The following is a 27,365-nucleotide window of genomic DNA, read 5'->3' on the forward strand; positions in this document are numbered from 1 at the left end:
TTAGACATCATGAATAGTTTATTATATCTGGGTGAACATACGCTCTACATTTCCTAAACTTGGTAGTGGAAATATGTTACTATGGAACCGCAGTGGGGAAAAAAAAAGAATTCAGGGCAGTACAGTCTGAAGCAAGCCCCCCCACTGCAACTGCCAAAAGTTTCAAAAAAGGAAAACCAAACTCCTTGCCCACTCTTCTCCCAGGACACACAGATCAGAACAAATAAAGTGAATATGAGTATTTGGCAGTTTCAAAGAAGCAAGAAGTCACAAAATGCAGTCAGGGACATGGGTTAAACTGCCAAGAGATAGTTCCCAAAGCAAAACCCTGGATGTTTGTTGCAATTCCCCAAGCTTTCTTTTAAGGATGGTTCTATTTCTCTGGCTGTTACTCTTTTTCTTTCTTTCTTTTTCTTTTCTTTTTTTTTTTTTTTGAGACAGAGTCTCACTTTGACGCCCTTCGTAGAGTGCAGTGGTGTCATAGCTCACAGCAACCTCAAACTTTTGAGCTCAAGTGATCCTCTTGCCTCAGCCTCCAAGGTAGTTGAGACTACAGGCACCTGCCACAGCGCCTGTCTATTTTTAGAGATGGGGTCTTGCTCTTGCTCAAGCTGGTCTCCAACACCTGAGCTCAGGAAATCCACCATTTTTAGCCTCCCAGAGTGCTAAGATTATAGGCGTGAGCCACTGCCTGGCCTTTGTTACTTTCTTAAAACATTCATTCCTTTATTCTCTTTCAACAAGTTTTGTTTGTTTGGGACAGAGTCTTGCTCTGTTGACTAGGCTAGAGTACTGGTGAGATCATAGTTCACTGCAGCCTCCAATTGCTGAGTTCAAGTGATCCTCCCGCCTTGGCCTCCCAGAGTTATGAGATTCCGGCATGAGCTACTCAACAAGTTATTTTTAAAAGTTCTGCTTATCTGTACTGTTAAGTCCTGCTGCGTCAGACGTAAACTCAGCTAACAAAGAGCTTCCAATAGAGAAGATAACAAAGAGCCACACAAATACCAGTAACAAATTGAAACATTCGTAAGAGCTGTGCGGACAAAAATGCTTCCTATTTCAAACGAGTGAAAGATTACTTGAAAGGAATAAAGACGTTAACGAAGGAATCAGAAAAGACGCTTCTGTGAGGCAGCATTTAAGCTCTGCCTTTAAGAAAAGAAGAAAAGGGTCATGCCAAGATTGTGACAAATGACCAGTTCTTCTGGGAAGAGTTATTGTCTAGGAAGAACTCGGCGGAATTACACGTGCAAAAGAGCCGTGAGCCATAAGAGTAAATGCCAAACTGCAGACGGCCTTGAACGCCAGGCTAAGGCGTTCGTTTTAAGACAACCGCTCAGCTAAAGCAAGTCAGCATTTCTTCGAGAAAGATGAGGTAGCAAGGCACGTATCTATTATCTGCCTCGAGATCCCTATATATCTCAGAAAGTCTGAGTAACTGGTACAACACACAGCTAGTAAGTAGCTGGACCACGACGCGAACCGAGGGAGTTCAGGGAGTTCAGACAGCCGCCATCCGCGGTCACTGGGACCGAGAGTGAGCTTGGGACCAAAGCCGGGTGCCCACGCCTGGTCGCGCGGGATTGGTGGCCAGTGCTCGGCGAGCCGCGGGAGAAGGGCGCGTCCAGCCTAGGAGGCGGGGCTTTGCCAGCTGAGGGTGCGGGCCTGGGCCGGGCTCCGGGCTAGCAGGGGCACAGAGAGGCGAGCGGAGCTGTCCCGGGCATCCAGTCTGCAGGCCGCGCCCAGGCTGCACCGCCGCCTGCTCCCGGCTCCGCGGTGCCTTCCGCGCCAGCGCTCCTCTCCAGCATGCTGCCGCGTGGCAGCCAGGCGCTCCGGAGCTTCTCCACCGGCCGGGTGAGTCCCGCCCGGGCGAGCGTCCTGCCTCTCACCCTGTCCTGCTTTGCAGACTCCGGGGCGGTAGGGCCAGGACGGTAGGACTGGGGCTGGGCAGCGATGCTTAGACTTTGCTAAAAGAGCCAAGAGGATGTGTTTAAAATCTTCAGAGAAGGGCCTGGGGGAGGGTCCTGGAGGGGAATTGTGAAGTTTGCCATTGTTTTCTACGGGGAAGAGGCTCATTTTTGAAAATGTCAGGTCTGGCTGGGATGACAAGGTGGGAACAGACACTTGGTAAAGACAGCAGGGTCTGCTTCCTTTCCTTCTTCGTTTCAATCGTGAGATCCCTGGTCAAGAGATGAAGCGTATAGAAGGAAGAGCGGCTGCTGGACGAGGTAGCAGCATGTCAGCCGGGTCCTCCCTGAGAGGTACAAGCTCTGACACTGGTATGCGGGGCTCATTCAAATAATGACTGTCAGAGCTGAAGGCTGCAAGCTCAGTGTTCCTGAACCGAGCTGCAGATGGCAAGATTTCTAGGATTACCAGGAGCTGAAGCGGCAGCCACGCTGGAACGTTATTAAATCCGTAGCCAGGAACCAAGCTCTGGCTCAGCCCCGCGCTTTGGAATTGCATCAGCTCCTCCAGAAATGGAAGGAGAGTGGACACGTTGCATGTGGTGCTGCCTTCAGCACCTAGGAGGCCTGGGGAGAGATGCCTCTCTGCGTTTAAGGCAGACTCTAAGCTGTTTAGGGAAGACAAAGAACCCCCCAAAACAAAAACTCCATTCACTGTACATACTCTTTTATAAGAAGTACGTGCTTTCTGTCTTACAAAAGAATTTGCTTTTCGATTCATTTTCTCTGCCATGCCAAAGCCATATGAACATACAGATGTAAAAACTTGGAGGCTGAGAGAAATAGTGCCAAGAACTGGCCCAGACTTGCTTAAATGGGAAAGCTTTGTACCCTAGACAACCCCCAATAATGAGAAATTATTTTATTCCTGGCCCAGTTCTAGTTATTTTGGGGCATAGTCACCTTTTATAACATAAGGGGGAAAAGACCTGCTCTGAGAGGGCTTTCGCCTGCTCGCCTAAGCAGTGCTGTGCACCCCTCCTGAGCTTCCCCCAGCAGACGGCACCTTGGATCTGGGCAATGGCACGGAGCACCCAGGACTGTACCTACTTGTTTTATTGGCCTCCTCTCTCAACACCTTTCATTAAGTTGTCTTTTTTGGAGAGCAGAAGGGAGTATTGAAGAATGAAAAAATTTTATTACTGGGGTTTGCATAAGATTTCAGAATATAAAGTGAATATCCAGGTGGCAAATGGCATGAATAAAAGCATGTGGAGAAGCACCTGGGTTGGTCAGGGCCCAACTGGACCTAAAGGAGTGCGTTACAAAAGCAGTGACAGGGGCGGCGCCTGTGGCTCAGTCAGTAAGGCACCGGCCCCCTATACCGTATACTGAGGGTGGCGGGTTCAAACCCGGCCCCTGCTGAATGGCAACAGAAAAATAGCCGGGCGTTGTAGCAGGTAGTCCCAGCTACTCCGGAGGCTGAGGCAAAAGAATTACGTAAGCCCAGGAGTTGGAGGTTGCTGTGAGCTGTGTGAGCTTTACTGAGGGCCATAAAGTGAGACTCTGTCCCTACAAAAATAAATAAGTAAATAAATAAATAAAGCAGTAACAGGTATGGCTGGGAAGAAGGCAGACTCCTCAGTGGCCAACAAGAAGACATTACATAATGTGCCAGGTGTGGTGGCTCACAACCTGTGATCCTAGCACTCAGGGAGGCCCAGGTGGGTGGATCGCCTGAGCTCAGGAGTTTGAGACCAGCCTGAGCAAGAGCAAGACCCTATCTCTACTAAAAATAGAAAAACTAGCTGGGCGTTGCAGTGGGCGCCTGTAATCTCAGCTACTTGGGAGGCTGAGGCAAGAGGATCACTCGAGCCCAGAGTTTGATGTTGCTGTGAGCTATGACACCATAGCACTCTACTCCGAGTGCCAAAGTGAGATTCTGTCTAAAAAACCCAATAATAATATGGAGAATATGGTATATTTTACTCTGTATAAAATGAGGATCCAGGAGAGGCGCTGTCGCCCATCCCCTCCTCTCGCCTGCACTCCCCTTCCTTCCCCTCCGCACCAGAGCGCATCCCGCCCAGGCCCGGGCTCCGCTTCAGGGGGAGGGGCACTTCGCAGGGGACTTCGCAGTAACCACGACCCAGGAGGCTCCAGCGGCGCGGAGTGACATTAACTTTGTTCCAGAAGACAACTTTACAAGGATCTAGAAGGAAAGCATTAAAGATGACTGTATACTTGGCTGCAGATATTTAAAACAATCAGCCCATACAGGCTACTCTGTCATTTTTGAAGATGTTAAATGTGGGCAAGTGACCGATTTTTTTCCCTTTGTTCTGAGGAAGAACTGCGGTTAATTCGTCAGGCTTGTATCTTTGGCAATGCTGGCAATGAAGTTTTATATTCTGATGAGATTTTTGTGCTTGGCACAAACTGCTGTGGCTGTTTGGGGTTAGGTGACATCCAGGGCACCATTGAACCTCGGAAATTGGGTTAAATGGCAAAAAGCTAGCTTGCCTCAGCTATGGGAGGGGACAGCACGTTGTTCTTGCAACAACAGGAGAAGTCTTTACCTGGGGTCATCATGCTTATAGCCAGCTGGGCAATGGGACAACTAATCATGGTTTAGTACCCTGTCATATCTCTACTAATTTGTCAAACAAGTCATTGAAGTTGCCTGTGGGTCTTACCGTTCTTTGGTGCTAACATCTGATGGAGAGGTATTTGCCTGGGGTTATAATAACTCTGGGCAGGTGGGATCTGGATCAACAGCTAATCAGCCAATCCCTGGACCAGTTACTGGCTGCTTACAGAATAAAGTCATAGCGACCTTAGCACGTGGGCAGATGTGCTCCATGGCAGTAGTGGACACTGGGGAGGTATTTGTCTGGGGTTACAATGGAAATGGGCAGCTTGGCCTTGGCAGTAGTGGCAACCAGCTAAGCCCCTGCACAATAGCAGCATCACAAGGAATCCATGTCCAGAGAGTTGCCTGTGGCTACGCACACACATTAGTATTAACAGATGAAGGCCAAGTGTATGCTTAGGGCGCCAATTCTTATGGCCAGCTGGGTACTGGCAATGAAAGCCACCAGTCCTGTCTTACCCCTATCCTTGTGGAAAAGGAGAGGGTTATAGAGATCACAACCTGTCACTCTGCCCACACATCTGCTGCCAAGGCCCAGGGTGGGCGCATGTATATGTGGGGCCAGTTGGTGGTCCTCCTTTTACCTCACCCACTTCTTCTGCACCGATGATGTGTTGGCCTGCTTTGCCACTCCCATGGTCACCTGGCCCCTCCTCTCTGTGGAACCCAATGACCACCTCACTGTGGCTGACCTGACATTTCTGGTTGACGGAAACTATATTTATCCACATAAAGTCCTTCTCAAAATTAGATGCAAACATTTTCGTTCTTCGCTGGAAGATAAGGATGATATTGTAGAAGTGAGTGAATTTTCATATCATGTTTACCCGAGCCTTTCTGGAATACCTGTACACAGACAGCATCAGTCTTTCTCCTGAGGAGGCTGTAGGATTGCTGGGCTTGGCTACGTTTTATAGAGAAAATTGTTTGAAAAAGTTCTGCCAGCAAATGATCAAGCAAGGGATCTGTTGAGGACAATGCCATCGCTCTGCTCTCTGCCGTGAAACATGACATCCAGGATTTAGAAGAGTTCTGCTTCAGGTTTTGCATAAATCATCTAACGTTAGTAACACAGACATCAGGTTTTGCAGAAATGGTCCATGATCTCTTGAAGAACTTCATCAGCAAAGCAAGCAGAGTTGGAGCCTTTAAAAGTTGATCCTACCTGTAGGAAAGGAGTTTTTGAACCTTTCTATTTCCCCTACAAAAAGCCAGAGATGAATAACTTCTCAGTAATTAGTACGTGCAATGAGCTACAATTTGGCTGAGTACTTGTATCTGTCAAAAGAAGGGTGGTGGTGAGTCATCTTCATCTGCCTAAATCCAAAGTGACGTAGAAAGTATCAAATGTGCTGATCAAATGTGACTAAAGTCTAGGAAAAAATGAAAGTATCTTATTATAAGAAAAAAAAAATGAGGATCCATCCTCTGGACCATGTTCTAGGAGAATTAATCAAAATCAAAAAGATACCTGGCTGATGGGAAGCCACTTTGGAAAATGTCTGGCAGTTTCCTATATAATTAAACATATAACTACCATATGAGCCAGAATCACACTCTTAGGGATTTGGCCAAGATAAATGAAACCTTTCCTGTTCACATAAAAACCTGTTTACTAATGTCTAAAGAGGCTTTATTCATAATTGCCAAAAACTTTCCAGTTTTGTGTTTTAAACTTTCTGGTTCTAAGTTCTTTCTAGAACTTAATTGTCCTGAGCTGGTGAGGGCAATTTGTTTACCACTATCATAATTTATCACTATAGATGTATCTATCCATACAAGGGAATTTTCCTCACAGAAACCAAAAGGAATGAAGTACAGATATACACAACATGGATGATAGACAGATATGTATGCTCAGGGTAAGAAGCCAGACTCAAAAGTTTACATTTTTTGTGATTTCGTTTATCAGACTATAATCGTCAAGGGCAGAAGAGAGACCAGTGATTGTCAGGAGTTGGAGATAGGAAAAAGGATTGTCTACCAACAGGTGTAAGGGAACTGGGGTAATGGAACTGTCCTATCTCTTGATTGTGGGAGTGGTTACAAGACTATGTGTTTGTCAAAACTCACAGCACTGTACACTAAAGAGGATGTATTTTACTGTATTCAAGTTATACCTTCATTTTAAAAAAATAAAACAATGCTTTTAAGTTTAGAATAAAAGCAGACTGAAGGACGAATGAAATTGTTTAGAACCTATCTAAGGGGAAAATTAGTTTAGAATATGTCCTGATAGAATTAATTTTTTCAGCGGAAATGCCTAATGATTTCAACTTAGTGATATGGCCAGATCCTTTTAACTAGAACAATGAATTGCTTTAAGACCTTTTTGTCAATTAGGTATTATTGTCCCCTGACAACATCCTGCCCGGCTCACTGCTTCTTAATTTCTCCCCATGGTAGGGGGTATTGAACCCTCATATTTATTTGGAAATTTGTTATTTAGCTTCCTCCACCAGTGTCTGGGACAAGTCTTGCTGGTGGCTCTAGGTTCATAGCATGGCTCCAGGTCCTTGTGATCTGGTTCAATAGGTAGGACCCTTCCCTGTTCTTTGGAACCAAGTATCCGCTTTATACCTCAGTTGTAGCAACCAGATCCTTAACTTGTTTTCTCATTGCCTGACCCCTGCTCTGGTGTCTAGTCTGTTCTGAAGGCCTGCAAATTCAATTTCAAACCATATGTAATTGTCTATTATGTACTGAGCACTATGTCTAAATCTTGAGAATATAAAGTTGATATAGTACTTAGTACGTGCAGCATTTTTCTAAATGCTTTACATATAGAGTTTCCCCTCATATTCATGGGGGATTGTTTCCAGAATCTCCCATGGATATCAAAATATGAGGATAGTTAAGTCCCATATATAAAATGGGATAGAATTTGCATATAACCTATGCACGTCCTCCCATATAATTGAATCATCTCTAGATTACTTCCAATGCCTAACACAAAGTAAATGGTATGTAATTGTTATGCTGTATTTTTTGTTACATAATGACAAGAAAAAGGTGTACATGTTCAGTACAGACCCAATTTTTTTCCAAATATTTTCAATCTGTGGTTTGAATTCGTGGTTGGTTGTATCTGTGGTTGAAACCGTGGTTGGTTGAATCCACAGATATAGAACCCAAGGATAGAGAGGGATGACTGCCTACTCCTTTAATCTTCATGGCATCTCAATGAAGTAGGTGCTATTGGTTCAGCATCCAAAATATGAAAATCTTTGAGCTCTGACATGACACCCAAAGGAACATTTAAATGTCAGATTTTCAGATTTGGGATGCTCAACTGCTAAGTATAATGCAAATATTCTAAAATCTGATAATATCCAATATCTGAAACACTTCTAATTTCAAGCATTTTGGATAAGGGATACTCAACCTGAATTACTAGGACCATTTCACAGATAAGGAAACTAAGATCCACAGAAGATAAGTAACTTTTTAGACTCTCATGGCCAAAAGAATAAAATAATAAACAAGAAAGAAATAGTCCCTATTTCAAGGAGTTCATAGATTACTAGGACGGACTATTAAACCCAGGTTGTTTAGGTAAAGAATAATAATGCTTAATACATGGACTAAAACAATACACCAAAAAGGAAACATAAATGGAAAATAAAACCTAAAAAGACACTCAACCCACCTACTAATCGGGGAAATGCAAATTAGAACAAGATATCATTTTTCACTCATCAGGGTGGCAAAAATCATAAAATCTGACAATATCGTGTGTTGGCAGGTGTGCAAAAACAGTTCCTCCAATACTCTAGAAACTAATTTGGTGCTATCCACTGAGATGTAGCTACACTATGAAATACTGTGCAACAACTTTAAATAATGAATTACATGTGCTGACAAGGACATATAATACTATGGAACATTATACATAGTATTATTTGTATTACTGCTAAAAATGCAAAATATGTTACATGTACATTTCCATGTATGTAAATCCCTAGCAAAGGTCTGTAGGATATGCACCAAACTATAATAGTTGCCTGTGGGGAGTGTAGAAGAGACCAGTATTGAGAGTGATACAGGTTCAGTTTCATCTGCGATCTTTTGTTTTTTCATAAAACGATTGTGGGTCTATGTTATATGTATAATTAAAAATTAATTTAAAAAATTCTATGCCATTATAATATTATATGGGTAAATGCTATGCACTGAAATCCTGCATCTCCAGCAGAGCCTAGAGTCCATCTGAGGACTCTGGCCCTCCATGCTGTTTCCCTCTTTTCTCAAAGTCTTTGAAACATTCCTCGGTCACCTGCCTCCCTCCAGGTGCTCGCTCTCATCTCCTGGTGCTGTTCTTCCCACTTCTGCGTTGCCTGCTAAAAGGCCCTTGTTTGATATTTCTGTTTTTAAACTATCTTATCTTTTTTATGGTAGGAAAAAAATGTTGGCAAGATAGCCAAGAAAGTCCTCAATAATACTTTCTTTACATCATGATGCAATAGGAAAGTCAAGTTTCACAAGTTTGTCATTGATGGTGGTATCCTGAATCCTGGTTGAGTCTTACTCTACGTAAGGTGGAATGTGTTGTTTCTATTGGTATGAGGAGTTGTTACAGTGCAGAGTGTCCAAGAAGTTGCCCCTGAAGTCACCATACATAGGGAAAATGGGAAATTGTAGCTAAATGTACCTTCACTTGCAAAATATTCATTACAAAATTTTATGAAATTATTTACAAAATTTTCTTTATGTGTTGGTCATCGCTTTGTAAAACTTTGTAGTGAATAATTTGTTAATAAAGATACTTTCACCATACATAGGGAAAATGGGAAATTGTAGCTAAATGTACCTTTACTTGCAAAATATTCATTACAAAATTTTATGAAATTATTTACAAAATATTCTCTGTATGTTGGCCACCTCTTTGTAAAATTTTCTATTTTTGCTAGAGATGGGGTCTCACTCCTGCTCAGGCTGGTACATTTTTCTTTTTTTCAAAAAGGGGAGGGGGCTAAGGCACCAGCCACATACACCTGACCTGGCAGGTTCAAATCCAGCCTGGGCCTGCCAAACAACAATGACAACTACAACCAAAAAATAGCCAGGTATTGTGGCAGGCACCTGTAGTCCCAGCTACTTGGGAGGCGGAGGCAGAAGAATAGCTTGAGCCTAGGAGTTAGAGGTTGCTGTGAGCTGTGATGCCATTGCACTCTATCCAGGGCGACAGCTTGAGGCTCTGTCTCAAAAAAAAAAAAAGAAAAGGAAAGAAAAAGGAGGGAGGGACTTTCCATATAGCAAAGGCTTAGAAGCACATCTGTGGAAGCAAGGTGGATCCAGAGTTGAATCTTGCCCTGATCTTATTGACTCTGTCCTTGAGCAAGTGCCTTAATTTCTCATTTGTAAAATGGATTACTGTGAGGATTAAAGAAGTATAATAAGCATTTGATAAATAAGTCCTGAATTAATGAAAAAGGCTTAATATAGTCCCTGGCTCAGGGTACATTCCCAATAGGAGATATCCATTATCATTATTTTTATTTACCTAGGTATAATAATAATAGGGGGAGGGGAGTTGGTAAGTTCCCACCTAATGGGTACAATGTAGGCATATATAGCACCCTACCTAGGTGAAGAACTCAACTGCAATTTGGACTTTACCTTACAAACCCAAACAATGCAGCTCAATCATATGTACCCTCATATAATCGGAAATAAAAAATAATAATAATAATAGTGTGCTGTTGCATTACATACTTTATCTCACTAAATCCTTATAACAACTTTATGAGATAGGTACTACTATTATTCTGATTTTAATTGAGGAGGGAAAGTGAGGCCTAGCTCAAGATTACACAACTAGTATTATGGGGAAAAAACAGAACCTGGGATAATAAATGGAGTTTGAATCTCAGGGCTGCCACTTCATAGCTATTTGACTCCAGGCTGTATTTTAACCTCTCTGTGCTTTTGTGAAAGTGAGTTAATAATGCCTGGCTCCAGGAGTCATTGGGCAATCAAATGAGGTGATATATGTGAATACCTGGTACGTACAAAGATCTTATTGAAGTGTTTTCTCTTATTGCCACCTTTTTTTCCTGACTCAAACTCTGCAAGGAAGACTCTCGCTGTTGGCTGTCACACAAGGTCTGATAATTAAGTTTGGGAATTCATCCTAGAAAAAGTGCCTCATGCCTCACTGCTAAATATCACCACGATCACCTTCGAGGTACTTCCCTTAGGAATCTATGCATCAACACCAGTGCCTAGACCACTTTTCAAAGCAATTTTGAAACTCTTTTTCTGGAATGACCATCAGAGTTGTAGTTGTACGTGGTCTGACAGTTAAGTTTGTGAACTTGACACCATGTGCGTCCGTTGATAACACTGTACAAACAACTCAATCAGGTTTCATAATCTTGGTATTTCAGTGTCTCATAGCTGATAGCTCATAGTTTGTGTTGACACATGGCAGTGTCTTGCTGAGTGGTGTTCATTATTGTTTTTGTTATGTGTTTTTGTGTGCCATATGATGACAGCCAAATTTTTGCTAGGCGGACAAAATATAGATTCTATTTCAAGCAACAGCATTAATTATAGGATTTGAAGATAGAGATATTTTGATTTTTTGAAGAGAGGAAATTAAATGATTAACCATGCATTATCTATGGGTAAATTTTCTGTTCTTACAGTGTTAATCTGTTTGCTTGCCAAGTATTTGTCAGATGTTGAAGCTTAAATTTTGGCTCTTTTGGGATAGAAACTTCTACTAAAACCTTAATTGTTTAATTATAGCTCAATTACTGGGTACTTGGGATCTGGTATTCTTTTAACTTCATGCCTAAAAAGGGATGTTATCTCTGCCCTTAATAAACTGGGGCATAAGGGGAAATTAAGTTTTCACTGTGAGGGTTTATTAATTTAGAATGACTTTCTTTTGTTTTTAATTTTTTTTTATTTTTATTTTTTGTAGAGGCAGAGTCTTACTTTATCACCCTCAGTAGAGTGCTGTGGCATCACACAGCTCACAGCAACCTCCAGCTTCTGGGCTTAGGTGATTCTCTTGCCTCAGCCTCCCGAGTAGCTGGGACTACAGGCGTCCGCCACAATACCCGGCTATTTTTTTGTTGCAGTTTGGCCGGGGCTGGGCTTGAACCCACCACCCTCGGTATATGGGGCCAGCACCCTACCCACTGAGCCACAGGTGCCGCCCCATTGATTATTTTTTATTAAATCATAACTTTGTACAATGATGTATTTATGGGGTTCAGGGTACTGCTTCGATATGCAATGTGAAATGTGTACATTGAACTAAGTAACCCATCTATCACAATTATATTCATCTCTTAATAGTTTTGAAATGTACCATTAAATCATGCACGTTAGGTGAGGTCCCCCCAAAGACCTTCCCTCTTCCCATATCCCCCCTCCCCTCCCCTCTCTCTCCTCTTCCCTTCTGCTTTCTGGACTATACTTATGTTTTGCCATTTGTATTAGAATGACTTTCCATAAGAGTAGAGAATCTCATTCAGATTGAAGGGGGGAAAATGCATTCTAAATCCAAATTCTGTGGAGCCATTTTCTTTTCCTTTTTTTTTTTTTTTGAGACAGAGTCTCACTATGTCACCCTTAATTGAGTGCTATGGCATCACAGCTCACAGCAACCTCAAACTCTTGGCTTAAGCGATTCTCTTGCCTCAGCTTCCCAGGTAGCTGGGACTACAGGCACCTGCCACAATGCTGGGCTATTTTTTGTTGCAGTTGTCAATGTTATTTAGTTGGCCCAGGCCAGGTTCGAGCCCGCCAGCCTCGATGTATGTGGCTGGTGCCAGAACCACTGTGCTAAGGGCGTGGAGCCTGTGGAGCCATTTTCTAACATGGCAGAGTGAGGTAGAGAGAATTCTGGGCAGACACTCCCAGGAAGGGACGCACACACAATTCCATCAGGAATTCCACCAGCTATTTGTGAGGCTGAGGTGTAAGGATCACTTGAGCCTAGGAGTTCGAGACCAGCCTGGGTTCCATAGGGAATCCTCTGTCTCAAAAATACACAAATACAAGCTGAGGGGAAGGGGAATGAAGGGGGGAGGAGATTGGTGTGTTCCCACTTAATGGGCACAATGTAAGGGTATATGGCACACTTTTGGGGTGCAGGACACAACTACGAGAGGGACTCTACCTAACCAATGCAAATATTATAGCCTAGGTGTTTGTACCCTCACATTAACCTGAAACCTAAAATAAGTAAATAAATAAGTAATTTGAAAAACTTTTTAAAACAAGCAAACCCAATGGTTAAAATGAACAATAAAGGCTTGGCACCTCAAGCGGTTAAGGCTCCAACCACATGCAACAGAGCTGGAAGGTTCAAATCCAGCCCAGGCCTGCCAAACAGCAGTAATAACTATAACCAAAAAAACAGCCAGGCATTGTGGAGGGCACCTGTAATCCCAGCTACTCGGGAGGCTGAGGCAAGAGAATCGCCTAAGCCCAGGAACTGGAGGTTGCTATGAGCTGTGTGACGCCACGGCACTCTACCCAGGATGACAGCTTGAGGCTCTGTCTCAATAAATAAATAAATAAATGGCATAAAATGAATAATAAAGGTAATTAGAACAAACAGAAAATGAACAGTGCTTAGGTGTGAACTTATTTTTATTATTATCCACATGTAATGAGGTCTGGGTTTTGTGTATGTCAGTAAAATTTTTGTTCTATAGATCTTTTAGCCTTTTGTAGTCCTCAAGGCATTTTGTATGACTGAAAAAGCTGTTTATTATCCAACATCTTCTATCCATGCTTATGTGTGTCATCATTAAATTATTTCACAGGTTTATTTCAAAAACAAACTGAAGTTGGCACTTATTGGCCAGAGCCTTTTTGGACAGGAAGTCTACAGCCACCTCCGCAAAGAGGGCCACAGAGTAGTGGGGGTGTTCACAGTTCCAGACAAGGATGGAAAAGCCGACCCACTGGGTAAGTGCATCTTGGGATGATTATTAGGTCAAGAATTCTCAAGTCTGGAGTGGCCATCAGAGCTGGTGTGGCAGCTCCGTGTTCATCACAACACATGCTCTTTTTGTCGATTTGTCAGCATCGATACTGGGCTTCTGTCTCATGGTCCAAGGTTGCTGCCTCAGCACCGACTATCAAGTCTGTATTCCAGAAAGCAGAAAGGAAAGTGGGGAAGTAGAGGGCAAGCTTTTTATTAAGGGCGTAATCCAGAAGTTGCGCGTATTACTCCCACTTGTATTTCACTTGCCAGAACTTAGTCCCAGGCCAAATCTATTTGCAAGAGAGGCTGAGAAATACAGATTTTATTTGGGGTGGCCATGTATTCAGCTAAACTAGGGGAATCCATTGCTAAAGGATAAATGGGACCAACTAGCTGTCTCTGCTGGGTGTGTGGACTTCAGAAGAATTGCAAGAATGTAACTGCTAGACCTCCTTTCAGAATGGATCCCGGGAAATGAACTCTTCCCTAAAGTTGCCTCGTCCCAGTGTCAGGATCCTCTTTCCACTGGCCATGGCCATTTGGGCTCAGGGTAGAACTCAGAAAAAGAAAAAATACCAGCCTGACTTGACCAGCCTGATCAAGTGCACCTACACGGCTATGCACATCCATTTTACCTGTGTATGGAGGTGGCACAGCACGTGGTTAACAGCATAGGATCTGGAGGCAGTAAATTAGTTCTGACTCTGCCACTTACTACCTGTGTGACCTTGGGCAAGTTAGCTAATCTTACTAAGCTTCAGTTCAGTGATACCTATGTCATGTGGCTGCTATGAGGATTAAATGAGATTATTGTTCATAAAGGGCTCACACTATTCCTGGCTAATAATTAGCAAATCAGTCATGACAGTAGCTGACTATTCTTGTCAGGAGAGTCGACTAAGACAGCCAAAAATAGCTCTGGGGAAGGCAAAAAGCACAAGCCTGGTACCTAGATGACTCAAGCCCATCTCAGCGGAGTTCGTTTTTCGCAGTGAAGATTTCTAAGCCTCCTCCAACCATTTTTCTTTCCCATATAATCTTTTACAATTTTCTCTCATCATCACATTTTTTACCACCGTCTATCCATATTCCCGTCATCTGGCACATGAGTTGAGTCTTTTGAACATTTTATGAACATTTGCATCTTGTGAACATTATTGTACCATCTCTCAGAGTCTTCCATGTGGATTGAGCAGGGCCTAATCTAGATGGCCAGGGTCCTTCAAGACTTACTTTGGCTTCAGAATTTAGGATTTCTGGTGGAAGGATCATCTCATTCGAAGTCCATGAATTTTGATGGTTGAATAGGGGAGAAAGTAAAGGATACAAAAAATGTACATGAAAAGCTTTCATTAAAGCTCCTGGAAATTGCCTAAAATTAATATATAAAATATAGGACATATACTATTACTAATGTATAATAATATGCATTATTATATATAATATAGGTATACTTAAATAAATATGCTTCATATAAAAAGTATATAATAAAAATTACATTTTGTTATGTAAAAGCATGGGCTCATGCTGTTTGCACTCTGGAGGGCCATTCAAATCTTTTTTTTTTTTTTTTTTTTTTTTGCAGTTTTTGGGTGGGGCTGGGTTTGAACCCACCACCTCCAACATATGGGGCCAGTGCCCTACTCCTTTGAGCCACAGGCGCCGCCCAGGCCATTCCATTTTTGCATGGAGTTGGGATGGTGTCATTTTGTTTGGGAGGGGACAGCACATTCTTCAAGAAGGAGACCTGGGTCTGTTCCAGTGTAGCAGACCCTTCCATGGAGCTGAGTGTTCATTCACTGTCGTTGGCCTCTCTCCTCTGCTAACTTACTTGTTCATTGAATTCGGGAGAAGGATGTAGAAAAGTTCAGCTCAGTAGCTTCAACCCAGCATCTTCTGGGATCTGCCTGTTTGGCAGGGATAATGTACTCTGGTCTACAATTTACTCCGTGCAGGGAAGGGGGAGAATCAAGGTTTTCCAACTGTGCCAGAGGTGATTGTGTTAAATTGATGGGTGAACTACTGGCAGTTGGCTCCAAATGTAAAGCTGTGTTCTTTAAAATGTTCTAGCAGGCTGGGCATGGTGACTCATACCCATAATCCTAGCAGTCTGGGAGACTGACGTGGGTGGATTGCTTGAGCTCATGAGTTCAAGACCAGGCTGAGCAAGAGCAAGACCCCATCTCTAAAAAATAGCTGGGCATTGTGGTGGGTGCCTGTAGTCCCAGCTACTTGTAAGGCTGAGGAAAGAGGTTTGCTTGAGCCCAAGAGTTTGAGGTTGCTGTGAGATGATGCCATAGCACTCTCCTCAGGGTGCCAGAATAAGACTTTTTCTCAAAAATAAATAAATAAATAGTATCAGTAATAAAGGTATCATTTTTTATCTGAAAAATAAGTTTCCATTAAAATCTCAAAATATTATTTAGCCACAAGCTTTTCAGTTCCAAGTTATTATTCCTTAAATGCATAGATATATAAATTAACATCTTTTGTATTAACCTGGATAGAGTTGAAACACATTCTTCTTAGTAAAATATCACAAGAATGGAGAGGCAGGCTCAGCACCTGAGTCTAGGGCACCAGCCACATACACTGGAGCTGGCAGGTTTGAACCCAGCCCAGGTCTGCCAAACAATTATGACAACTACAACCAAAAATAGTGAGGTGTTGTGACAGGTGCCTGTAGTCCCAGCTACTTGGGAGGCTGAGGCAAGAGAATCGCTTAAGCCCAAGAGTTAAAGATTGCTGTGAGCTGTGACGCCATGACACTCTACCGAGGGTGACATAGTGAGACTCTGTCTCAAAAAAAAAAAAAAAAAAAAAATATATATATATATATATATAGAATGGAGAAGCAAGAATCCACTGTATTCAATACTAACATGAAGCCAGTAGATGATATGCCCACATGAGGGAAAAATTCAAATCAATTCAAGGTAGAGGGGAGGGAATGAGGGAGGAGGAAGAGGGCAGAAGGGAGAGGGATGGGAGTGCTCCCACTTAATGGTCACAACGTGGGGTATATGGCACACCTCTTGGGGGTGGGACACAGCTATAAGAGGGACTCCGCCTTGTATGATGCCACGGCACTCTACCAAGGGCCATAAAGTGAAACTCTGTCTCTACAAAAAAAAAAAAAAAGAGGGACTCTGCCTAACAAATGCAAACATTGTTACCTATTTTTTTGTCTCCTCAAATTAACCTGAAATTCAAAAAAAAAAAAAGAATAAATATCACATTAGAAAAATAGACCATGATATAATATACAGTTATGGATAACTCTTAAAAATGAAAATGATCTTTTTCATGCTCAGGTTTGGCTGCAGAGAAAGATGGGACCCCTGTGTTCAAGTTCCCTCGATGGAGAGTCAAGGGCAAGACCATCAAGGAGGTGGCAGATGCCTACAGATCCGTGGGTGCAGAGCTCAATGTGCTCCCCTTCTGCACACAGTTCATCCCCATGGATGTGATCAATGGCTCAAAGCATGGTTCCATCATCTACCATCCATCCATCCTGCCCAGGCACAGGGGAGCCTCGGCTATCAACTGGTGAGATTTTTTTTTTTTAATAACAGAGGGGATTTTTAATGTCCATAGTCTTTCTGTCTTTTATGTAGATGATAAAGAAACTAGGTGTGCCTGAACAATTGTGAGCTCCTGACTGACTGCTACAATTGCATGAAGCCCCAGGAGGTCTAGACATACTGCCTGAACCAGGATGGCGTTTGCTAGAAGCAGTCTGTGTAGTACTAGTTCCATCAGTAACCAGGTTTTGTACAAACCAAGGTTCCATGGTCAGATAAGTTTGGTTTATGCTAGATGCTTTTTATTATAGAACTTCTTTGAGCTTTTATTTATTTACTTATTTGTTTGTTTGTTTGTATATTGAGACAGAGTCTCACTCTGTTGCCAGGCTAGAGTGCCATGGTGTCAGCCTAGCTCACTGCAACCTCAAAATCATGGGCATAAGCAATCCACTTGCTTCAGCCTCCTGAGTAGCTGGGACTACAGATGCCCACCATAAACCTAGCTAATTTTTCTATTTTTAGTAGAGATGGGGGGTCTTGCTCTTGGTCAGGCTGGTCTTGAACTCCTGAGCTCAAATGATTATCCTGCCCTCGGTCTCCCAGTGTGAGCTACCATGTCCTGCCTTCTTTGAGCTTTTAATTTGTGCTTAAGTGTGATCATCTGAAGACCACACAGTTCCCAACTTATTTGACCACAGAACTTTTTTGCATAGAGCATCCTGGGTATATTTCAGGAAATGCTAAATTACCTGAGGTTATCATCTTCATTGTCCATCTTCCCCAAACAACTTTCAACTTCCTGAGGGAGAGACTTAGCCTAACATTTTTATTGCTGTTTCCTAGTGTCAAGAACAGTGCCTGGACACAACACCTAATGCCATAGGTGCACTATGCTGTGGGTTGGGGTGGGCCTTCTCTCCTTTATGTGCACATCTTCCTGTTATCACCCAGAGTCAAGTTGTTGAATAAGCAGAAAGTCTACACTTGGTTTAAATGTGTTGAAAAACATTCACTGTATTTAAAGTTTGATTACATACACCGATTTCTTTTGGGTGCTTATAAATAATACTTTATCATTTATTAGATATTTTTGCACTTGTATTAGTAGTTTTTCTCACTTCACATTGTTTCTACAGGCAGAATAATTGGGCTAAAGCATATCAACATTTTTCAGGCTCCTGATAACATAATGCTAGTGAATTTCTCAGTATTTTTGAAGAGTGATTGATTGATGATCGATTTAGGTCTTGCTCAATTAGTAGCTGGGACGTCAAAACAATTTAGGTCATGGGCATGGCTGACCTCCCACTTCGTACTCTCTCCATATTAGCCTACTCTCTGATGTGCTTTTATCTGTGTTTGTTCACACATCTAGCGTATTATTTGTACGATATGCTTCTGAAGGGCCAGCATTTTCTCTTAGTTCTCAGTTCTTCTCGTCACTGATTTATCTTCTGTTCGTATTTTAATATAGGGTTAAGAACGATGTAGGAATTGTACCCCAGTGGGCAAATTCATTGACCCTGAATTAGAAGGCTGACACCTGGGGATCAATGAGTGGTAGCAGTGGTGCACTCTAGTGCCTTTGTGAATTCAATGCAAATCATTTCTATATGTTAACAAGAAAGGCTGCAGGTACCAGGATGTATAAAATACCCTTTCCATTAAGTGTTGCTTTCGTGAGCTCTGCCATCTCGGCTGTACTGTTAACTTTGCACAGTAGTTTCATTCACTGGCTATTTTTCCATTTTAACTACCTTATATTTTAATATCATGATGCAGTTACCCAACGTCTTAAGTTGAAATTCTTCTTTTCATAGGACTCTTTTTCCATTTTAACTACCTTATATTTTAATATCATGATGCAGTTACCCAACGTCTTAAGTTGAAATTCTTCTTTTCATAGGACTCTAATTATGGGAGATAAGAAAGCTGGATTCTCTGTTTTCTGGGCTGATGAAGGTTTAGATACAGGACCTGTTCTTCTGCAGAAATCATGTGATGTGCAACCCAATGACACAGTGGACTCACTTTATAATCGATTTCTTTTTCCTGAAGGAATCAAGGCCATGGTCAGTATAGTTATGCCAACAAGAAGAAACTAATAAACCTTTAAACTTAGGGAAATATTTTTCTTTTATTAAGAGTTTACCAGGGGGTGGGGGAAGGGGAGAGCAGAGAGAGAAAGAAGGAGGGAGAGGGGTGGGGACTTGGCGTGTGCCACCCCTTTTGGGGGCAAGACACGATTGTAAGTGGGACTTTACCTAACAAATGCAATCAGTATAACCTGGTTTCTTGTACCCTCAATGAATCCCCCAAAATATTTACCTACATAACTTTTCACTAAAAATGTAAAGCTTAGAAACAAAATTAGGTTTTATATTTACCAATGGGATAGTATATTTAGGGTGGGAATCTGAACTTTGTGATTTCTCAGCCTGTGAATCTGGCTTGTTCTTCTGAGAGTAGTAATCAAATGGACGAAGTAGCAAAGAAACAGCTCTATTTCTTGTGTCAAGTATGTGACTCTCTGACACCATTTATAATGACTAATTGTTAAGAAGTGTACAAAAACTTAAGAAATTTTGCTATGTAACTTGGACTTCCTTCAAAAGGATTTTAAATTAGCCTATATAACTGGGTGAAATATGCTGTTGTTTATTTACTCAGGCGTACACTGGATAAAAAGCCCAAAGCATGTACACCAAAAAGTAAAAGTATTGAAATATTAGCCTATGAAAACATTGAAAGATTTAGCAGATTAATTTTCATGTTATTTTTTTCCAGAGTCAGTATCATAGAGGTAGCGAGATGACAGAAAGTAATGTCCATTGGCTCAGAGGGAGGGAGGCAGCGCTTCATTTGTACCATTTAGTAATTTAGGGAAGAGGCCTTTGGGTTCCCAAAGACCTAAGTTGTCATTCTCATTCTCTCTCTTATTTGTTATATGACAATAGGCAAGTCACTTCACCTCTTTAGTCTTGGTTCCCTCATCTATATAGAATGTGGATAATAAGGCTCCCGCCTGTAATCCTAGCACTTGGAGAGGCTGAACAGGTGGATTACCTGAGCTCACGAGTTCGAGACCTGCCTAAGCAAGAGTGAGACCCCATTTCTAAAAATAGCCAGGTGTTGTGCCGGGCACCTGTAGTCCCAGCTACTCAAGAGGCTGAGGCAAGAGGATCATTTAAGCCCAAGAGTTTAAGGTTGCTAGGAGGCACTCTACCAAGGGTGACAAAGTGAGACTCCATTGCAAAAAAACAAAAAAGCAAAAAATAAAATAAAATGTGGATAATACTGCCTAATTTGTAGGGTTGTTGTGAAAATTCAATGACATTAATTGTGTGAGGCATCTGGAACACAGTAGGTGCCAAAAATGATAATTATAATCACTAGAGCATAAAGGGTGTTCATAACGTTCGCTCAAGCTCAGATTCTATGTCTGATGTTATGACACGCAGTCCCTGAGTTACGAACATCTGACTGATTTACAACTTGCACTTAGGAACGGGGCTCTTACCGTAAGTCCCCAAGTTACAAACATCTGACTGATGTACAACTTGCACTTAGGAACAGGGGCTCTTGTAATTAACAGAATTAAACTTAAGAACGAACCTGCAGAACCTATCTCATTTGTAACCTGGGGACTGCCTGTATAGACGGGTGTGGACGATATGAGCTGGAAACTTGGGCCTGGTCCCTGGTGGCTCCTGCCTTGTGTTCCCGGGAAGGTTGGCCAGCTGCTGTCAATCCTTAGAGAGAAATTCAAGAACCTGAGCTCACATAGGCCTCTCAGGGAAGAGGAGAGGCTCTCAACTAAGGCAAACATCCCGAAGGCATTCAAATTCATAGATAGATTTTAATGTTTAAGATTCTAGGTGTCCAGGGACGGAGGGAGGGGGGTGGGGCCTTGGTGTGTGTCACACTTTATGGGGGCAAGACATGATTGCAAGAGGGACTTTACCTAACAATTGCAATCAGTGTAACCTGGCTCATTGTACCCTTAATGAATCCCCAACAACAACAACAAAAAAATTAATAAAAAAAAAAAAGATTCTAGGTGTCCTAAACTAGAAAGCAAATTGAATTAATGAAATACAACAATGAATCATTTTATAGAAACATCATGATGAGCAAACTACTCATAATGACTTGTTTTATACATTATATTTGTAATTCCCACTGAATCACCAAAGTGGAGGTTGGAGTTTGCTTACAGAAGGGAGTAATTTGATTGGGCGCCATAGCTCATGCCTTTAATCCTAGCACTCTGGGAGGCCAAGGGAGGTGGATTGCTTGAGCTCAGGAGTTCAAGAACAGCCTGAGCCATAGCAAGACCCTATTAAAAACAGAAAAACTGAGGCAAGATGATCGCTTGAGCCAAGAGCTTGAGGTTGCTACGAGCTATGATGCCACTGCACTCTACTCAGGGTGCCAGAGTGAGACTCTGTCTCAAAAAAAATGGGAGGGGAGTAAATTTTAAGAGGGCAGGCTTGATACTGGAAGTAGATAGACCTGGATGCAGATCCTGCTCCTGACACCTACCAGCTGTCTCTGTGATCCTCGGCTAGTTGCTTAACTTTCTTCAACTCTCACCCATGGGAGTGCAGAGATGCAATCATTGCTCACTGCAAACTCAAACTCTCAAGCTCAAGGGATCCTCCCACTTCAGCCTCCTGAGTAGCTGGGACTACAGGTGTGTACCACCATGCCCGGCTAATTTTTAACTTTATTTTTGTAGAGAGGGTGACTTGCTGTGTTGCCCAGGTTGGTCTCAAACTCTTGATCACGAATTATCCTCTCACCTCGACCTTCTAAATTGTTGGGTTTACAGGTGTGAGCCACTGTGCCCAGCCTGCTTAAATTTTCTAAGCCACAGTTTTCCCATGTGTAAAAAGGGAATAATAATACCCACCTTACAGGATGTTTGTGATGTTTGCAAGGGATATTTTACATATTTTGTAAAATACTGTCAAGCAGTTCTGGCTCTGCCACTATTTACGATATAACCTTGGCACTCAGATGGACCTGAAGAAATGGTAGATATTAGTACAGTCAGGCTGTGAACAAGGTTGGAGGTAGTAGTTCTATTAGGCAGAAACTCCGTTTAAACAGACCATGCTATTGTTGATCATTGGGCTGTAACACAGGTAACATTTTTGGCCTCAGGTAGAAGCTGTCCAACTCATAGCTGATGGAAAAGCTCCTCGTGTTCCTCAGCCAGAAGAAGGGGCAACATATGAAGGTATCCAGAAAAAGGAAAATGCTGAGGTATTTATATCAACTCAATAACACATCCAGAGTTCATGGCCCTCTGCCTTTAAGTAGTTCCCAATGTACTATGGCCTCACCTGAAGGTGGATCTCCAAGCCAGCCTGGCCTAGCCCTCCCCACTTCTGCCACTGATAGAAATGTTCATACTGCCTTAGAGACTCACAGCCATAGGAAGGTCAGCCTGTGCTCTGTGCTTTCCTAGATTTCTTGGGATCAGCCTGCTGAAGTTTTGCATAACTGGATTCGAGGTCATGATAAAGTCCCTGGAGCCTGGACAGAGATAAATGGACAGGTATGTTTTAGGGGCCACTATTCTCACCCCCATAGTACCTTTGTAAGAGGCATGACAGATAAGTCTGGCTTCCCTGGGTTTTTCCCTGGGCCATGGGCAGGGTCAAGGGCAGGGGCTGTGACTCACTCTTCTCTGGGTTCTGCACATACTGAGCATTCATTGTGAAGTGGACGCCAGGCACAGCTCCTGCTTGCAAGTAGACTGCAGTTTGACAGGGAAAGCAGAGAAGTGAATACACAATTGCAAGGCAGTCGGAGAAATGCTATAACTGAGGCCCACACTCAGGTATAACTCATGAGGGCTTCCTGTTACGGTCTTGACAACCTCAGCAGTCAAGCAAGATTCCCAGTGCAAAGTTGGTGCCAATAAAAAGTACATGGAATCGGTGAATGACCAAGGAAGGAAGTTTAGTGTAGTGGTTTAGGAGGAAGTTTTACATTTCCATTAAAGTTCTGGCTCTGCCACTATTTACGATATAACCTTGGACAGGTTACTTAACCCTTCATTGGGTGCCTTGGATTCCTCCCCGTAAAATGAGACTAATACTGACTCCCTTATGGGTTATGGGTTATTGTGAAGATTAAATGAGTTAATACATGTTAATTCATTTAAGTACATAGTCCCTGGCATAGAGTAAATATTCAATAAATGTTAACTATGAGAGTGCTCCATAAATGGTCGCTAACAGAGAATTACAATAATAAATCAGTTTCTCTTGGTTATAGTCTTGATCCAGTGCTGTTTCTATGAGCAGATGTACGAAGTCCCCTGTCCTTCTCATCACCTGTCACACCACATTGTAATAGTCTCTTTACTCCTCTGCACCTCTCCTCACTGACACCCCCCCAACACCTTCCTGCCCCCCACAAATTCTAGCTGCAGCTCTAGAGGCTAAGAGCATTTTGCCTCACTCACCTTTGTATCAAGGTGACTATGTGATAAATGTATACTTAGGTTGCCTGGATGTGGGGCATTTTTGAGCCTCTTCAATCACGCATTCACAGACAATCTCTTGCTTTGTGGCATTTTAAAGATGATCGATACAGTCTCTCATACTGTGGTGTCTCAGTCTTTTGGGGGGGGGGTTTGGCAGTTTTTGGCTGGGGCAGGGTTTGAACCCACCACCTCCGGTATATGGGGCCAGTGCCCTACTCCTCTGAGCCACAGGCATTGCCCGGGGTCTCAGTTTTATTATTGATGATAATGTGAATTTCAGCTTTTTTCCTCCTGCAGGGAGCGATGCTTGCATACACCCCTGTGAACAGCTCTGCTCCTGGTTTTACAATTTTGGTTTGATCTCTTTTTTAGATGGTTACTTTCTATGGCTCTACATTACTAAACAGCTCTGTCCCTTCCGGAGAACCTCTAGAAATTAAAGGTGCCAAGAAACCTGGTCTTGTCACCAAAAACGGACTTGTTCTTTTTGGTAATGATGGAAAAGCGGTGAGTCGCCTATGAAATATGGTCCCCTATGAAATAACCATTTGGGCTTCCTTCTGTATCCCAAGCTATCAAGGTAATAGCTTGTACAAGGTCATCTGGCTTTGTACTAGGATGTGGGGAGGCTCAGAATAGCTGTGCCCCCTTTTGTCTGTGGGAAGGAGCTGGGTCTGTGTGCCCTGAGGAGGACAAGGCATCTCATAGTCTGCTTAGCAGTCTGAAAAGGTAGAAAGACCTTGGCATTCAGTTAAGGGACAAGGAAGGGAATCCCTACTGTTTCATGCCCTGGTCTTAGGCAGGGTGGTTTTCCACTCTGAGCCTCAGTCTTCCCATATAAATAACAGAGAGGGGAATGCCAGCGTCTGGGAGGGGTAAGGGAAATGCATTTGTTCCCCCCCTCCATGCTTTTAGCCACTCCTTCACCAGGAAGGCACCCACCTACACTGCCTGTGCTTGGGGGTGTTGGTTCTGGGCCACAGTGTACTGCCAGGTAGCTCCCCAATGAAGAGGGCTAAAGGGAATTTGTAACTCACAGATAATTTCCAGTTGCTGCAGGATACATCAGTTGTCAAGACTGAACTTCAGAGTCCAGCTAATTCTGGGTCCTAATCCCAGCTCTGTTACTGACTATCTGGGTGGTACTGGGCAGATTTCTTAACCTCACCGAGCCTTCATTTCTGCCCCAGTAAAATGGGAATGAGAATGTCCTCTGCCTCCATCTTGACATCTGGATTATGCGATCACGTGAGATACTCTAGTACACGAATACACACTTCGTGGTGTGCAGAGTGAGGGCTTTGACAACCCAGCGGCCGAGCTGTGCCAGGAGCAGTAATGTCTGTCCTTGTTATAGTAGGTTTTCATCCAAATACCTACATCCAAATGATCCATTTTCAGATGTAGCTATCTGAAAGGCTTAACCTTCTCCTTTCTACTGCCATTATTAAAATGCCATTTAGTCCTTTTATATGTAGTGGTGAGGGGTTTTAATCCACATCTTTGTATTTTCCAAATAAGCCTGTCCTTCTAGACATAAGATCTATAGGATTTCTCCTCCCACCAGCCTTACTTTCGGATTGTCCTAATCTTTAGTGTTTACACTTGTTTTGTCACTATTTTGTAGCTGGTGGTGAGAAATCTGCAGTTTGGAGATGGAAAAATGATTCCTGCCTCTCAGTACTTTTCAGCGGGTGAGACATCGGTGGTGGAACTTACAGCCGAAGAGGTGAAGGTGGCAGAGACCATCAAGGTGAACATGAGACAACCCTAATATCACTGAAGCATGTTCCTAACTGGTACTATCAGTCCTCAAAGTATTAAGGTTGGAAAAGATTTTCTTTCTTTTGTATTAGCTATGGTAAGAAATCAACCCCCAAATGTATATGCTCAGACACAGCATATACAAATTTATTTCCCACATAAGTAATCCAAGGTAGTTCTAGGCTGAAGTCATTCAGGCCCAGTCTCTGCTATCCTAAAGGTCACTCTGGGGGGCACCTCCATTCTAGACAGCCAAATGGGCAAAAGCACAAAGGACCCAGAGATCGTCTGGAGAACATTCTCCACGGGCCAGGACTGGGGGGGTGCAAGTCGCTTCCACTCATACTCATTGGCTCCATCCCACTGGGAGAGAGGCTGTGAATGCAGTCAGGCTCTGTATACAGGTGGAGAGGAAGTAGGTGTCTTTGACTCATAAATGTTTCCCTTTTTGTGTAGGTTATCTGGGCTGGAATTTTAAGCAATGTCCCTGTTATTGAAGACTCAACAGACTTCTTTAAATCTGGAGCAAGCTCAATGGATGTTGTCAGGTAAAACCTAATGTTACTCAACATGTTATTGACTCATATCCCTCCACTCAGGATTTTGACTTTGACAATCAAATTCCAACTCTTGGTTCTGGATGTTATCACCCCATCATACCCAGCAACTATACATCTCTTTTCTTCACCTTTTTTTCTTGTCCTTTCCGTGGTCAAGCACATATAATGTATCTGTTTACTCCTCTGTGCTGCTAACCAGAAGTTGTTTTTATACTTTCTGCACACCTAAAAACCCAAGCTTTATAATTGTCTGCTTCTTTGTAAAATTGGTTCTCACATTTCTTAGCTGATTTTCCTCCAATAAGACATCACAACTGAGAAGCTCTGGGTGAAAATACTGGGAGGGAATTTCCTGTGCAGTCAGATCCAGAAGGATACCTGACATTGTTTGCACTCCTCCTGCTCCAAGTTTTGTTTCTCCTACTTCCCCAAATTACCCAGTAAGATAAATCTGGAATGAGAGTTATGAGGCTACTTGCAAGAATAAGAGTAATCAGAATTTCTCCACAGAAGTTTACAGTAAGTTGAAAGGCTAGAGTTCTGGGCAGTGCCTGTGCCTCAGTGGGTACAGCCCGGCCCCATATACCAAGGGTGGCAAGTTCAAACCCAGCCCCTGCCAAACTGCAACAAAAAAAATAGCTAGGTGTTGTGGCAGGTGCCTGTAGTCCTAGCTACTCAGGAGGCTGAGGCAAGAGAATCACCTAAGGACAGGAGTTGGAGGGTGCTGTGAGCTGTGACGCCACAGCGCTCTACCAAGGGTGATACAAATGAGACTATGTCTCAAAAAGAAAGAAAGAAAGGCTAGAGTTCCAGAAAGCCTCCACTATGGCAGGAAAAGTGTACCAAGATCCTAATGGTGCAGAGTCCTACAGAGAAGCTTTTCCTTTGAGGCAGGTGGAAACTAACCGGGGGGTTGTGCAGTCCCTTGATGGTGGGTGCAGAGAATAGACGCTCAGGGGATTTTCATTCCAGGCCATTCACTAAGTAAACAAGGTAAAGAATGTTCCTCCTCTTGATAAAATCCTTCATATTGACAAAGCGATATCCCTGAGGAATATTCTACTTATTCATTTAGTCACTCATTTATTTAACAAAATTTATTGAACACTTACACATATCAGAAACAATTTTGGCCTTGGGAATACAGTTGTAAATTAGACAAAGTCCTTCTTCCCCCTTTTTTTAAGTGGAGCTTTTATTCTAGAAATCAGAAACAATCATTTCCAGGGTATGCAGTATTATTGAAAGTAGCATTTGGTTCCTCAAACTACAGATGTCTCAGCTGTGATTCATGAGTCCCCAGAAACTTCTAATTAGCGTAACTCAAGATTTCAATACTGTATTATTAATACTTTTTGGTTTTCTTTTTTTGCTAGCAAGATTTTCTGTTTGGGTGTCTGGCTTACCATGGTCATTTGATCCTATTCTCTTGATTACCAAGGCATCTCATCTCTTTCAGAGATTAAGCAACAACCATGGTGGGTTCTCTGTAATGT

The 27,365-nt window shown here is 42.7% G+C and overlaps 1 protein-coding gene and 1 pseudogene across 3 annotated transcripts in view; both read left to right on the forward strand.

Annotated features, from left to right (window-relative positions):
* The first annotated feature begins 1,654 nt into the window (after positions 1-1,654).
* The window catches only part of ALDH1L2 (aldehyde dehydrogenase 1 family member L2), a 66,458-nt gene continuing 40,747 nt past the window's right edge, over positions 1,655-27,365 (forward strand). For all 3 annotated transcript variants that reach the window (XM_053585757.1, XM_053585758.1, XM_053585759.1), the window contains exons 1-9: positions 1,655-1,857; positions 13,353-13,497; positions 16,831-17,065; positions 18,950-19,115; positions 22,213-22,314; positions 22,520-22,609; positions 23,918-24,052; positions 25,173-25,298; positions 25,766-25,857. In XM_053585757.1, the coding sequence (XP_053441732.1) occupies positions 1,810-1,857; positions 13,353-13,497; positions 16,831-17,065; positions 18,950-19,115; positions 22,213-22,314; positions 22,520-22,609; positions 23,918-24,052; positions 25,173-25,298; positions 25,766-25,857 (1,139 nt within the window). In that variant the 5' untranslated portion in view covers positions 1,655-1,809. The remainder of the gene's footprint in view (positions 1,858-13,352; positions 13,498-16,830; positions 17,066-18,949; positions 19,116-22,212; positions 22,315-22,519; positions 22,610-23,917; positions 24,053-25,172; positions 25,299-25,765; positions 25,858-27,365) is intronic.
* Positions 4,185-5,722, forward strand: LOC128582145 (RCC1 and BTB domain-containing protein 2-like; annotated as a pseudogene).

The sequence above is a fragment of the Nycticebus coucang genome, chromosome 3 (assembly GCF_027406575.1).
Source record: "Nycticebus coucang isolate mNycCou1 chromosome 3, mNycCou1.pri, whole genome shotgun sequence".
In the NCBI taxonomy this organism is placed as follows: Eukaryota; Metazoa; Chordata; class Mammalia; order Primates; family Lorisidae; genus Nycticebus; species Nycticebus coucang.